Genomic DNA, 15,332 nt, shown 5'->3' on the forward strand with positions numbered 1-15,332 from the left:
CATTGTATTGAAGTACAAAACAGCTTTTTCATTGGAAAAAAAATACGTTTTTTCAGCTGGAAACAGGACAGTGGCATGAAGTGTCACAGGGTGGTGCGTTGTTGCACACAGCTGCCAGTGTGGGGCGGCTGTTTTGACACACGCCATTCAGTGTCTTGGCCTTGACACAATTTGTTTATTTTTTGCATAGGGATAGCCTACAATTTCTTTAGATTTATTTTCATTTACATTTCATTTTTACATTATTGTTTGTTCTTTATTTAAGTAATAAGCTAAAGGGCATTTTTGGCCAAAGCGGCATTATCACTATTTTGGCATAACAAATGTCATGATTATTTTGCACTTTATTTGTCATAGTTCTTTATTTAAGCAATAGCCCACGTTACGATAGGCCGTAGCCTATATTATTATTATTATCATTATTATTATAATTGTGTGATTGTTGTAGACCAAATATTTATTGTGTTTGAATAGATTTGTCCTCTCCTTATCCTCTGACATCCACAGTCTTTAGTGTGAAAATCTGTTTTTTACTGAAACATTACAGCCTATAGGCTACTCTTCTCAATTAAGCAAGATAAATCACCTTGAGATCTTTGCTAAGTGATAAGCTGTAAAGACAGGCTGAACAGCTGTTCGATGGCGTCAGATGAAGGATGCCTCTGCTTGCAGCCTCCAAATGAACAAACAGGTGGGGATAACGAAACTATGCTATTAAATGATCAGGGTGCACAACTGCACATACAGTTTTTGGTCTAGTTCTCAATATGATTTATGAATTGACTTTGCTTTTCAGCACCAATCGATCGGACAGCAACCGCTAAAGATGGCTTAGTTGTCATTTAGTCACTGCAGTCACTGTCTTGTTTTGCGAAAGACTCGTCAGAAATCAGTGCAACAAGAACATGCATATGGCCCAACTCCAGCTGCCAGTTTCACACACACTTTACAGGTTAATTATTTACCGAGTTGGATTCCCAAGGAGGCAGGCCATTAAAACAACTGCAGATTGGACTCAGCCGATATATTTGTCCAATCACCCAAGCCTAGAATAGAATCATAAAAAAATATGGGGATTTGTCTTTTGCCGTAGTTAAATGCACAATCTATTATCCGAAAGGGTCACCTCACTAACAAAAATCAGGAGTAGTATCTGGTATCACTCCCAAACGTAATTCTAAGTTAGTATTTTTTCGGCTGTTCAGATCAGTAATGTTTTTTGATATTACATACTTTAATGCATACATTGAAGTAAAACAAGGGCTTGTTGCAAGTACCAGGTTTACTGAGTTTATCTGGATAACTTTGCTGAGTGAAACCTGTAACATAAACCAAAGTAAAAAAGACATATTCTGGGTTTGACAGCAAATTTGTACCAAATAACTAAGTCAGCCACTTTCTTGGAAACAGCCTTGGAACTGGGTGACTGTCCTTACTGGAATAACAACAACAATGGTTGTTTATTGTACCACTTAAAATGACTCATGTTCAAGTTTTCCCGACAAGAAAACTGCTTGTAGCCGAGCATATAATGACAGTAGTGTGACGTTATGATAGCGTTAAAAAGTGAAGATCGGGGTGGATGGTTTCTATTTTTATTTTACCAAAATCTTTCCCTAATCTTAATCAAATAGTTTTAGTTGCCTAAACCAAACCAAACTTTAAAGCTGCACTAATCAATATTTTTATATCACCAACAGAAAAAATGAATATGTTTAATGTGAGAGGGGTCTCTCGTAATGAACCCACAGAGAATAACTTATAATTACTCTCATCGTTCTCATCAATCTAACTTCTCAACTCAATGTTTTCGGCTAAGAAGCTCTGACAAACAGACTACTGACTACAGTGTAAACATTCAGCTGCTAGAGAGCCAGATATTTCCTTCAGGAGATGGTGGAGACCAAAAATGAGGTTAAAAGGAGAGTGAATATTTGACTTAAATAAAGAAAAATGACTGCAATGAATGCTAATGGTTTCTGTGCCTGCTGGATTTTTAAATAGGCAACGGTTTGCTAACACACCCACCATATCAACTTTGTAAGTCGATAATATGTCAGTGTTGGTTTCCAGCTTGTTTTGCTTCCCCCAAGTTTCCCCAAGTTTCCATCAACTACCTGCTGGCTTTACTTTATCACCACGTTTCACTCCATCATCACATTCTGTCCTTTTTGTCTTATCTTCATATGGGCATTCCTTACTGAAATGATATCCTGTGCTCTATTACTTAAAGCAGTCATGATGTACAAATAAGCACCCTGCTTGAGAGCACTTCAGCAGCACTGCAGCCATTAATTCTGCCAACAGTGGCCTACTGTCATCTGTCTGGATAACATCCTGAGGAGGTGGAGGGGTGTTAGGGGGACTAAAGCAGCCCTTCTCATCTCTAACCACAAAGTCAAACTCCCACACAGTCTGAATGGGCTGGTGAGTTGACCTTCCTTCACTGAGATCAAACAGCAGTGTCTAGCAGTGGCACACACCTTACTCATAAACTATGTCTTTCAGTTCAGCACTGACGCATAAATTAGGCCAGAACATCAGTGTGACCAACCAGAGCCAGTGCTGTCTTCTGTATGACTCACTGATTTGCTTTAGCGGACATGAATGAATATCTGCTATCCAGTAATTTAGGACTGATTCTTTTTAACGGTGTGTTAAAGCAATGTTTCCTGTAACATGAAGAAAACTGAAAACATGAGGTCAAATATATTAAAATGCTGCCTGGTTACAAAATATTGTTTTCCTCTTTGAGCTTTCTGACCACCAGAAATGCAAAAAAGCCACCTTGTTTATGATTTCCTTAATAGACTGACAGAGACGAACAGCGGTCTGTGACTGCCCTGGTTGATGTTTTCATTCTCTACCAAATAGCCCAAATCTATTCTGTCATATTATCATTTTATTAACTCTCCACCTTTGAAACTTTTGCCAGGAGTCACAGCTGTGTGACGGCGGAAACTCGGTCAATGAATTGACCAGAATGCGAAAAGACTCCAAACATGAAAGTCTTGTAATGAATTTAACATGTGACCTTGAGTCCTTGACATCACACACTCTGTTATTCTGTTTTGTCCTTTTGCTTCCTCTGACAGCGGCCTGTTTTCATTCAACAATGTCAAGTCACTCCCAAGTTATTCCTCGCCACATGGAAGTTGGGGTCCGTGAAATGCAAAGCATTTCAAGTCTGTAAGCGAGCTTCATTCAACTCCATGTCACGTACAGAAAAAAGAAGAAAAACAGTGGAAGACAGTTGCACAGATGTTGGAAAATGCACAAAACAGAGTCATTAAAAAACAACAAGAACTTAAGTGTCAGCTTTCTGTAATATATATCTTATATGTCTTTAATCACAGATTACATACAGTATCTTAATAATGAACAACATTCCTTTTTTTCACACCATGAAATAATTAATAGTAGCAGTTATTTTCATTATTGATTAATCTGTTAATATTTTTTTTCAATTAGTACATGAAATGTTAAAAAATCTAATCACAACTTCTTAGAACCCAAAGCTAAATCCTCAATATTTTTTAGTCCAATCGAAAGTGCAAAACACAAATAAATGATTGATCAGTTATTAAAATAGTTTTTCTCTACTCTCAGCTCTACTTGCAAAACGTTTTCTTACAAACAGATCTACATATCATCTTTTAGCACCTCCTATATAAACTGGAAAGTATTTATCAATGTGAGCTAAACTGTGGCTGTCATTGTCAAGCTTCCTGCTGAAGGTTAAACATCAAATGAGGGGTAATAAAGCTGAAATATTATCATCATCACTAAAAGTCTTTTGGATGTAAATATGTTTCTTGCATAATGCCTGCCTATCAAGCTTATAATTCTCCAGTATTACTCAACTTTATTCCCAGAGACACAGATTCTCTTAGCATTTGTTGTTGCATAAATCACAGGAAAAATGACCTGCCATCTGCTTGTTTCTCTGCTCACTGTGCTGCTCCAAGACAGTTTCACTTCACCTGATGAAACAAAGCTATAAACAACAGACAGATTAGCACGATCTGTGCCTCGACATACTCAAGATCAATTTCACTGAGAAATGTTCTTTAATTCACTATAGTCCTCCTGATAGTATCCCACTGATAGTCATTATTTTACAGTTTTATCTAAGAAAAAAGTATTTTTTGGAATTCTATCTATTTATTGAGATAGTTTTGGTGTGATCTATTAAGGTCTGGAGCTTATTATCTGTGTGCGGTCAACCTCAGTTCAAGGAAGCCCAACAGTGCTGTATGTGCCAATGAATTAATTGTAGAAACTCAACAGCAATGCCTCTTTCCAGAGTAAAAAACACAGGATTTTTGCCTGTATTATTAGCCCTGGTGCTTAAAGAGCAGGCTGAAGTCTTTTTTTTTTGTTTGTCTTTTTGTATTTGCATTAAACTAACCCTTTATGAAAAGAGGCACAATTAAGAAAAAACACCTGATTTGTGCTCTTACTTATAAGAAACAGTCATAAAATATGCTAGACAAAACAGAGCAGATATGGTTTTGATTACTGCCACTTAAAGTCAAATATGCGAAAAGTGCAAAGTGTGCTGCCCTGGAACTATAAAACCTATTTACACAAAGCAGAATCAATGAAGCGATTATTCTGTTCCTGCTTTTCATGGCTTGAATTTCTATTCAGTATTGCCACTGGAAGAAACAGTGAAATACTGCAGAAGTCAAGTATCTCACTCCTGATGGGAATTTCTTGCCAACGGTCAGCTTGATGTCATGTTTTATCTCTAAATGTTGCAGGTTCTTACCTATTTTCATCCTTCTCTCTTTCTCTCTGTTGTTTTTGATAATAATAAAAAACTTTAAACAACACCTAACTAGCTTTGCTTCGACCTCTGGTCGCCCTTGAACGAGAGAGATGCACAGCTGCCTGCTTATGTGTCTGTTACCCAGCCCCTGAGGCAGCGCTTTGATCTGCTGTCTCTCTCTCTCTGCCGGCTGTGGAAACATCATTACACTCTAACTACACCTGAGCAACAGACATTAGACTCTCATCCAGCAACTTTACTACAAGGACACAGGAGGAAATGCTCTCTCTTGGCTCTTTGTGTGACAGACTGTTGCTGGTTTAGGAGGCGGATAAACACAAAGAGCTCAAAGACAAAAGTGAGACGCAATCACAAGAAAATGAGATCTGTTCCGAAAGCCTGTCAGAGAAATTCTGAGAGGAGGCAGACTGAGGATTCGCAGCAAGGAAATGATGAAGTTAAATGCAAAAGTGATCAAGTTTGCACCTCTGAGAAACAGCTGAATTGAGCGATCACATTACTCACCAGCAAGACATCTGACTCATGAGATGTTCTAGTGAATAAGCACTTAGTTCCAAACCATGTTTGAAACTTGGCCTAATCAATTTTCGCCTTAACCAAGCTCCTCTTTTAGAGTTGGGTCAAGGTAGGGTCAGCCTTTAAGGCTTCCTTTGATCTCTAAAGAAAAGATCACATTACCATTTATATCACTTCATTTCAGGGTGAATTCTGTATCTAAATTCAACCGACAGCATTAATCCAATTTAAATGAAATTAAACAAAACGTAAATGTTGGAGGTGTGTTTGTATTTATCGCAAAATATATCAAAGCATGAACTCTAAAAGGCCCACACCTGGTGAAATTTAATCACTCAAGTGATGAGCTGACTAACTGAGAAGCTTTGACACGGTTGTGTGATACACACTGCCTGCGCCTGTGTGCACTGCCTGCACTAATGAGATTCAAACTCCTCTGATTAAGTGCACATCAGCCCGTCTTTTTTAACATTCATAGAGACACGCGGGAAACTGAGAGGTACAAGATAAACACAGGTGATTAGTTTGAGAGGGATCATTAAAGCTGCATGCACACACACACAAACACACACGCACACACAGCACGTTAATGCTGTTTGAGAGTCACTGCTGTTCAATCAACAATCAGACTCTTCAGTTATTACCTGAACCAGGGCGATATTTATTTCTGAAGCACACATTTTCATTGCAGTCATACTTTTACAGTCATTAGGTAAGGACCCTGCTGGTTTCAGAAGGAGTTAGTCATATTCACTGAAGTAACCTCAAATTAGGTTTGGTTAGGCTCTGTTTCAGTCAGCCGATATCTTCAATAACGCTAAAAGCTTAATTCAAATCCAAACTGGGACCTAAACTGGGATATATTATTCTTGTGGTTTCTGTTGTTATTTGAGGCAGGAAGTAGGGTAGCATACTGAAAAGGTACATATACACACTCACGCATGAATGTATGCACTCAGACACAGAATTACAGGGTGAGGTTGTACTTTTCTATCTTTCTGCATATTTTAAGTTCTTTCAAGATGACAAAACCATTCCTTCTGATCCTCAGGGTTTTTTTTAGAAATTAGCAGAGGCTTCCTAGTAATCAGCAGAAATGATGGCATGAGTCAGTGTGAAAAATGCTTTCGTGAAAGACTAACGGTGTAGTTGCATTTTGGCCGTGTTCCCCTCTGTGCCATTTTAAAAAGATGCAACTTGGCTTTTAGCAGAGTTGTTAGAGGAGGAGAGAAGGGAACAGTTAATGGTCTGAAACAGTGATGTTAATAGCACTACTGTATGCACTGTACAACTTTCCATTCTAGGCTGAGATGAACCACAAAAGGAGCCACATGTTAAATATTTTCATGATATAATAGTAGCAAAGTAATTGCAAAGCAAAGCAATTTCATACCGGTATGTGCCAGGATCCTAATGCACCGTAGAAAAGACAAATATGTTGTTGGCGTTGAATAATGGAATAATTTACAAGACAAACTTCATTTGGAAACATTTCCTTCATACCAGATGTTCAAACACTACATTCACATGTCTCTTGAGAAACATGAATAAATAATTAAGCGCTCTCTCCTTTATGACTCTCAGGTACTTCATTGTTGTGCTATATGCTTCATATGAATGTTTTAAATATATATATGTGTTAACTTTTCTATGCTATTATTTTGTCAAGGTCTCTTTTGCAAAAGAGATCATGTATTTCGCAAAACTTCCTGTTTAAATAAAGGTTAAATAAATTTGTACAAACTTGTTAATAAAATATTTTTTACATATGTTCTACAAAAACAGGTGGCGCCTTCTATATTCATGTTGATGTCTCCTGTGTTCTCCTTTTAACAACATCTCATTTCATATTTTTCTTATAGTCAAGCAGTGGACATGTTAGAGGTCAGAAGGTTGAACGTTATGAGGAAATCCATCTTCTTTTTAGAATACCTTAAAGGATAAGGTCGGAAATTTTCTATATTTTTCTTACTGTCAACATATCTCACATGCAGAGCTAAACCAACAATGAACTCATCCTACTTGCAAGTATTGTGTGTGTGTATCCAAAGCCTGATATATTTTATTCTTCTGTGCTGTAGACCTCCATTGTTGTTAACAAGACTGAGTCAAAGCCTCGTATATGGTTGGCAACACATGGCGACCAAGCCCCCAGGAAGTGCACCAGGCTTTTACTAAAGCCAATTTGACACAGGGCTTTTCTCAATATCAAGTACTCCAAATTCAGACTTGCCAAGTTCGACTCGAGAGTACAAACTTCCGAGGACGGGAGGATGCAGTACGGTCATTCTGCAACTGGAAGAGCAGTGCACTTGCTGACAGCAGCAGCTCAGTTTCAACACAACTACCTGACATTTATTCTGTCTGTAATGTAGCTATAATAAAAATCCAAATCCAAACAAAATTTTATATAGACTGATCGGTTCATTTTAATACATTTATATGTATTGAAATGTGGTGATATATGTATATATGGAGCCCCAGAGGCAGCACTGTTGTTCTGTCCAGTAAAAACATGAAGTTTCACTTTACATTCAGACAAACTAATGTGGCAGCTACAATTGTTATATTTCATCTGTGAGACCAACATTTGTCTTCCAAAAGGAATTATATCATATATCAAAATGCTACAGCATAAATCATCAAAGAGGTGCACAGATCGGTTGATCGGATCATGTTCTCCCCGGGATGACGATGGATGTTGACCAGTTGATCATGTCAGGAGTTGGGCTGCTAGCAACTGAGACATCACCCAGACAGCAGCTCCAAAACATGTCCAAAAATGTCAGAGCAAATTTCCAAATAGACATTATTTGGATAAACTGACCACATATTGGGAATCTAAATTGTTATTTTCTCACCTGAAAAAATCTTAAAACTTAATAAAGGGACATAATAACAGTCCTACAGCAACAATTACAACAGCTTTTTCTCTGGCTCAAAATCTCCGCCATCACTGCCAGTTGGTGCGAAATGCATTCTGGGATACTTGGCTGTCTCAGGCTTTGGCTGCCTTTGGCCAACCAATGGTGCATCTTCATCATTTGGTCAGTCAGTCAGGGACAGACATTTGCCTTTATAGGGTTGTCCCCACTGTTACAGTCCAGCCAAAAACTATTAAAAACATGTCAGTGAGCCACACCACTGCACTGGCTGACAGGTTTCTTGTATTAAGAAGTGTTTGTGAACAGTAGTTTGTTTAGAAATGTCTCCAGAGAGTAATAACAGAGATCATGTTTTCAGTCTCCAGGGAGCAGTTCTTTGTGAGCCAGTAGCCACTGGAGTTTCACTAGCATGCTGTGCTACATATTATAACCTCGTGACTTTGTACTATATTATAGAAAGAACTTCAGTACAAATAACAGAGGAATATGATATATCAGACTTTGGATACACACATGATACATGTAAGTAGGTACAGTTCATTGTTGGCTTGGTTCTGCACATGACAATGAGAAAAATATAGAAAATCACCAGCAAATCCTTTAAAGGGGTTATATGTTAGAATAGCCACAGCCTGTCCTGTCTCGTAATACCACTTTGTACCTCAAGAGGCGATAGTGAGTCACTGCAGCGTCCTGTCTGCCCTCAGTCTAACATGAAGGGATGAAGAAACCTACTGTTTACAGTGAATCTGTGATATGGCGTCATCAAGATACCAAAAGGCTACAGAGACATTAGTGTCAGCGGTAAATCACCAAAGAGCTGCACAGGTCAGTTCATCAGATCATGTTCTCCCCCAGTATGACGACAGATGCTGACCAGCCAATCAACTCAGGAGCCGGGCTGCTTGCGATCGAGATGACCGGCTGGTCTCACCCAGTGAATTTCCAGGCGTTATTTGGATAAACTGACCACATATTAGGAATCTAAATGGTTACTTTCTCACCTGAAAAAATATTGAAACTTAATAAAGTGACATAATAATGGTCTTGGATCGAAAATTACAACATGCTCAAAATCTCAGCCATTGCTGCCAGTTGGTTAGAATACACCCTCGGGGCAACGCTTCTTCTTCATCCTCTCATGTTAGACTGACGGCAGACTGGACGCTACAGCAACTCACTGTCGCCTCTTGTGGTACAAAGTGGTATTATGAGACAGGACAGGCTGAGGCTCTTCTTACATGTAGCCCCTTTAAGGCATTCCAAAAACAAGGTGGATTTCCTCACAACATTCGACTTTCTGACTTCTAATATGTCCACTACTTGAGAAGCAGCAGAATAATGAGGGCAGTCACATGATAAAAGGAGCAGCAACTCTGTCTTGCAAACTCGCTCATGGTAAAGGACCACTCACACATTATCTCAGCTCTCACTGGCATCCAGCCAAGTAGCCTAGTCTGCATGCTGCTACGAGAGAACTCTCTCTCACCCGCTTGGTAAACTGGGCTGCATGCTGGGTACGACTCAGGGTAGAAGATGGAGGAGGATCTGACATAATGCTGTGAGTTTTGGCAGGGCTCACCCCGGGCTCTCTCCTGTCACTGGATTGACTGCAGTGAGCAAATACAGAGGCACTTACACTAGTCTAGCCAGCGTGGCTACTAAAGCTGAGGGGAGGCTTCCTGTGTCTCTCATTTGTAAAAGAAGGTGTTGCTGAAGAGAAGTGGATAAGGAGCAATGGATACCATAAGGCTCATCCTGATTGGCTGAGCACATATAGTGTAATAACAGCGCAAACTCTATGTGCAGAGCTGCTGACAATTTCTCAGAAAACAAGCATGAAGAATCAGTTGGCGATCAAATCTCGCACTTACATGTAAAAGGTTAACTAAAGTGCTCCATGGGAACATTTAAAGCCAGATGAAGTCACAGTGATAGAAGTGAGCTCATCATAATTTCTGTGCCCACATGACATGCCTCTGCTGGACGCAAACACTCACTCCATTCATATGACATTAAGCCTGATTAAATCTGGTGAGCAAGGAGCACGAATAAACATTATTTCTCTCCAGTATACAATGTCATTTGGATTAGATACAAAAAGAAAAGGTGAACAGAAACTGACACTGTGAACTATTCTGATCACTGTGTACATTTGTTTTTAGTCTTTTTAGTTATGCTACTACAAAACACACAAAAGTTAACAAAAGTACATTCATTAGCACCATATTCTGATTTTTTAAAGAGGAATATCTCATCATTTTCTCTGTATTTTAATCTAATTAAAACTAAAGGTCCAATATTCTGCAAATGAGCTGTTCTGAGATTAGTTGCAGAGCCCATTTCTTGCCAAGTCTTGTGGTCGTGCTGCAGTGTAAATGAATGTAAATCAAACTGTGCTTCAAGAGAATATGACACCTCGCCTCATGCCGTTTCTCACGATGGATGTGAAAACACCTTTGGATGTACTGTACGTGTGCATGGCAATTAGAGAGTTGCTACACATTCACAGGCTCTGAAATCAAAACCTGCAACAGGCTCAGACTAAATTCTGGACCAAACAGTCAACTGGTGATTCTTTTAAACACGATGAAAATACAGAGCCCTGCAGAACAGCAGCAGCAGCAGCCAATTAATTGGACACATTGTTAGCAAATTGATTAATTCAGCAATTTAAAGAGAAAAAAAGTGATGAGGGGTTGAGAAAGGAAAAGTTGCAGAGATTTAAATATTTCATCTTACTTTAAAAAAAATTACTTACTTATCAAAATGACGATGGAGAGAAAAGTGGTGTGGTTTTTTATATAATCCATGGCTCCCTTTTTCAGCAGAAGTCCGTGCAGGTTTTTTGTTGTTGTTGTTGTTGTTGTTGTTGTTTTTCTTTGCACCTTTACGTCCTCATTTATACGTTCAACAGACCGTCACAAACAGGCTCGTGAAACACGGTTAACGGACACTCGCTCGCCCCTCCGGACACTGTAGTTGTTTCTCCAAGTTGCGCACTGCTACTCATTCCGGTGACGCTGCTGATGCTGCTGCTGCTGCTGCTGCAGCTCTTAGTGACGACAGACACACACATTCTCTCTCTCTCTCTCTCTCTCTCTCTCTCTCTCTCTCTCTCTCTCTCTCTCTCTCTCTCTCTCTCTCTCTCTCTGTGTGTGTGTCTCACTCTCTCTCTCTCTCTCTCTCTCTCACTTCAATCCAAAGGGGCTTTATTGGCATGAAGGTTTCCAGAACAATGTTGCCAAAGCATCAAAATGCAATTTGTCCAAATATTTGGACAGTTCACAAGAACAATAATATGAACATTATATGAATAGTATATCCTATGCATGTATGTGTGTGTGTGTGTGTGTGTGTGTGTGTGTGTGTGTGCTGATGAAGGGTGTTGGTGGTGACACCAGCTTGTCGCACAAAATGAAGCCAAAATCACAAAAGCAGAGAGACCAAAGAATGTTATTTTCACAGTGGTGGAAGACGTAAAAGTTGCAGTAACACTGTGTAAAAATACACTGTTACAAGTCCTGCATTAAACATTTTACTTGAGTAAAAGTACAGAAGTGTTAGTAAAATGTACTTTAAGTATCAAAAGAAACCTTGAATTTCACTGGACAGATTGTATGAACATGTGACAAATAAAACCACTGAACTGTGAATTGTTTAAAAAGCTCAATGGGGGTATCATCATTATCAACATTTTTATGTTTCAGTTGGTCAAGGTGAAGGAAATTCTTAGAGTTTAAGCAATTACAGTATGATACACATTGTTACTAACAAAAACAAAGATTATTGCTATTTTCTTAATTAAAAAACAATACTTAAAAACTTGTAATTTTCTATTACTTGACCATTGAACAGTTTGGGGTAATACGGATGTTTGCTATGATGTCATGTTTTATGTATGATAATATTGTAAGATGTACTGGTGTTATGTATGGAAGTTTTGTGATGCTTCACCTGATGAAGGTCGGACAGACCAAAAAGTTGTGAAATAAATAAATATTCCAGCAGTAAGAGAGACAGCATGCAGGAGCTCTTCTCATTGTTTCTTAACAGAAAATAACGGACAACAATTTTTTACGTTTGTTATTGCTTCTCTGATGTGAGGATTTGCTGCTTTTCTCAGTTTTACATCCCTGTAAACTGAATGTCTTTGGGGTTTGGACTGTTGGGCTGTTCACTTTTTAAAATATGTAATACATCAAAAGATTTATTAATTGTTAAATAAATAGTAATTTCTTGGAGCTGTACAGTCATTTCCTTACACTGTAGTTTGTTGTGTAATAATGCATCAGATGTTATAAACTGATCATTTTGTCCTAATCTGCAAAGTAACAACAGATGTGGAGCAAAAGTAGTCAAGACAGTAAAAAGTACAATATTTCCCTCTGAAAAGTATAAAGAAGTATAAAATGAAAATACCTGAAAATTGCATTAAATGTTCTTTACTTAGAAGTAAAAAAGTTTAGTTTAGTTACTTTCTGTACTCCAAACATTCAACCATGTTTTTTTCACCTTTTAGGTGCTGCCATGTGTTTCTAATTACAGTTACTGTTTAAACTCACATATACACACATGACCTCTGTTTTGAAGAGGTTTTCCAACTTTGATGAACAAAGATCAAAATACTACAGTCCTGCACTAATGACAACTGGTGTTTTACATTAATACAGAAGTGAAGATGTGGCACGAATAACCACTGGTGAACATGCAAAACTGTGTGGATTATGTGGTTCACAAACATAATATTTAAGCTCAGTTTGCATAATTCAGGTGTATTTCAGAGTCTTGTATAGTCTATAATATAATCACAACTTACACCTTACATTTTGTAACGTAAATTTTAATGTTTATGTAATAATGTCTAAATATACTGCAGTGTTTGTATGTTATAAGACAGCATGAAGAAATGTTTTTTTAATGAGTAAATGTATGGATGCACATCAAGCAGAATTTGAAATGTTGCCACATCGACTTTTTCTGACTTTTTATGTTTTTACAGAGATCAAATAATACATTCAGTACTGAAGCTTGACGTGATGTATTTTCTGAAAAAATGGAAACCCACAGCCAATGTTAGGACACACAAAAAGAATATAAATTTTGCTCTTACTGTGTATAGTATAAAGGTGGAATGACAATAGTTGAGGAAGAAAATGGACAAATATGCAAAAGCCAAATGATAATTGTTTCTGACTCACTAAACATCCTATTTTAATACATATTTCTTTCTGCACTATAGTGCCCCTCTGTTTTTCTTTTTCTTTTTCTCTTAATGCAACAACTGCTTTATGTGGAAGTCCTTCTGTCTTCTTCAAACGGATGCTGGCACTTCAGTCATACTTGGCTTTGTTCATCAGCCCTCTGGAGACAACCTTTATGTTCATCCGTGAACCTGTCAATCAAAGACATTTTGAGGAAAATGGATTTCCCTTCAGAGCACATCACACTGCAGATTTGCAGAGTGACTGGGTGGCTCTGGAGTGGGAGGAAAATCGCTTCAGGATCGAGGAACATAGAAGATGTGGAGGAGAATAATAGCTTCTTCTTTTAAGGATGAAAAATGCCGCTGTTGTCACTGCAGTTAGAAAGGCACCAGGACATATTCCTGATTTTGAAGGGTCATCCTTTCAGAGGCTTCAAGAGCTCACAGGAGATGTATCTTTGAATGGAAAACACTGTAGGAAGAGACCACGGGTTCTAAAGAGTTCTTCAAATACTCCTCTTTACTCACCTACAGTGCATGAACGTGCCGCTGAATAACAAATAAGAATTTGTCACCAATACAGCATCCACATGGAATGATAAGCACAAGAAATGTGCAGAAGGAAGAGTACCCATAAGGACGCCATGTGCTCTGTTCATTAAAATGCTTTTAAGACATTCTATGTAAAGATAATATAAAGAAGTCAGATGGCATCCTGCTGACTCAGTCAAGTAATGTTTGTACCAGGACACACAGTTTGAAAGTGACAAGTCTTTGTTGTTTGTGTTTCACACTCTCAGCTTGCCTTTCCTTGTTCTCTGTAAATTGTCCAATACAGCAAAATATGATTTGAAATGATTTTTTAATAATTCAGTACTTTGCCCAGAATCAGTGGCACCAGACTGTGCAGCAGCAGCCACAGACGTTGCTTCTCATCAGTCTTTGATAAAGAAAAAGGCAGATACCTCTGATGTCCAAGTTGTCCTTCTAGCTATCCTCACCTGGATTCAGACTCTGCTACAGGATCATTTGGATGGTTTGAATGTGAGAAACACTTCTAATGAACATCATGTTAAAATGCACCTTATCAGATACCCGCCATTGCGGTTTCTTGATATACCTCAGTATGTCAGCTGGAGATACTTATGTCAAGAAGTCAATCATTTATAGTTACACAGTTAGCTTTGCTGTTTGAGGAAGCTCTCAAATAATCTGAGCAGCAACAAGGATTCTGTTGGGAAAACAAATCTCTGCTCAATAAACACATACATGAATATTCAATTTTATTTGAAACAACAGTGCCAAAAATATAAGGAGGGAGCTGCAGCAGCCAAAGGCAATGCATGAGTGTAACAGCACAGTGTGTCCCAAATCCATACAACATATTAATTATAAGCAGGTTTTCATTCGTAGTGTGGTCACATCGGGAAAGTGACAAAATTAAAGATTTGTTTTAAGACATAAAAAATACTTGACTAATGATTTATGTCTAAGTTTTTTTCCACAAAGAAGATCAATTATCTCGTCGAAAATTCTTAAAATTACATCTCCTCCTTTTCCCTCATTGAAAACTGCAGAATAGGCAAATATTGTTAATATCAAAAGTTTAAATCCTCTCCTTCTCTGAAAAGTCACAAATCATTCTCACAACACAGATGGGGGGGGGGGGGGGGGGGTCCTTAAATATATGTAAACCAGACAGAATGCATATTAATATGGCATTTTGTATAAATGTATGCTTTTTTGTAATAATGCTTTCAATTGACTCTATTCCCCCACAGTGCAATGCACAAAGGAAATGAAGGAGCTGCTCACAGCTGAAAAACATCAGCAAATTGTAAATAGTGGTGTGACAGCTCCAGACCAGTCTTGGAAAATAGACAAACAAACAAAAAAAAAAACCAGCAATAAATCTTACAAAGAACAAAGT

The 15,332-nt window shown here is 38.2% G+C and overlaps 1 protein-coding gene across 1 annotated transcript in view; it reads right to left on the minus strand.

Annotated features, from left to right (window-relative positions):
* Positions 1-11,227, minus strand: part of ltk (leukocyte receptor tyrosine kinase) — a 63,472-nt gene extending 52,245 nt beyond the window's left edge. The window contains exon 1 of the mRNA XM_044375252.1: positions 10,958-11,227. Coding sequence (XP_044231187.1) covers positions 10,958-11,009 — 52 coding nt within the window. The 5' untranslated portion in view covers positions 11,010-11,227. The remainder of the gene's footprint in view (positions 1-10,957) is intronic.
* Positions 11,228-15,332: the final 4,105 nt, after the last annotated feature.

This window comes from Thunnus albacares, chromosome 15 (assembly GCF_914725855.1).
Source record: "Thunnus albacares chromosome 15, fThuAlb1.1, whole genome shotgun sequence".
Taxonomy (NCBI): Eukaryota; Metazoa; Chordata; class Actinopteri; order Scombriformes; family Scombridae; genus Thunnus; species Thunnus albacares.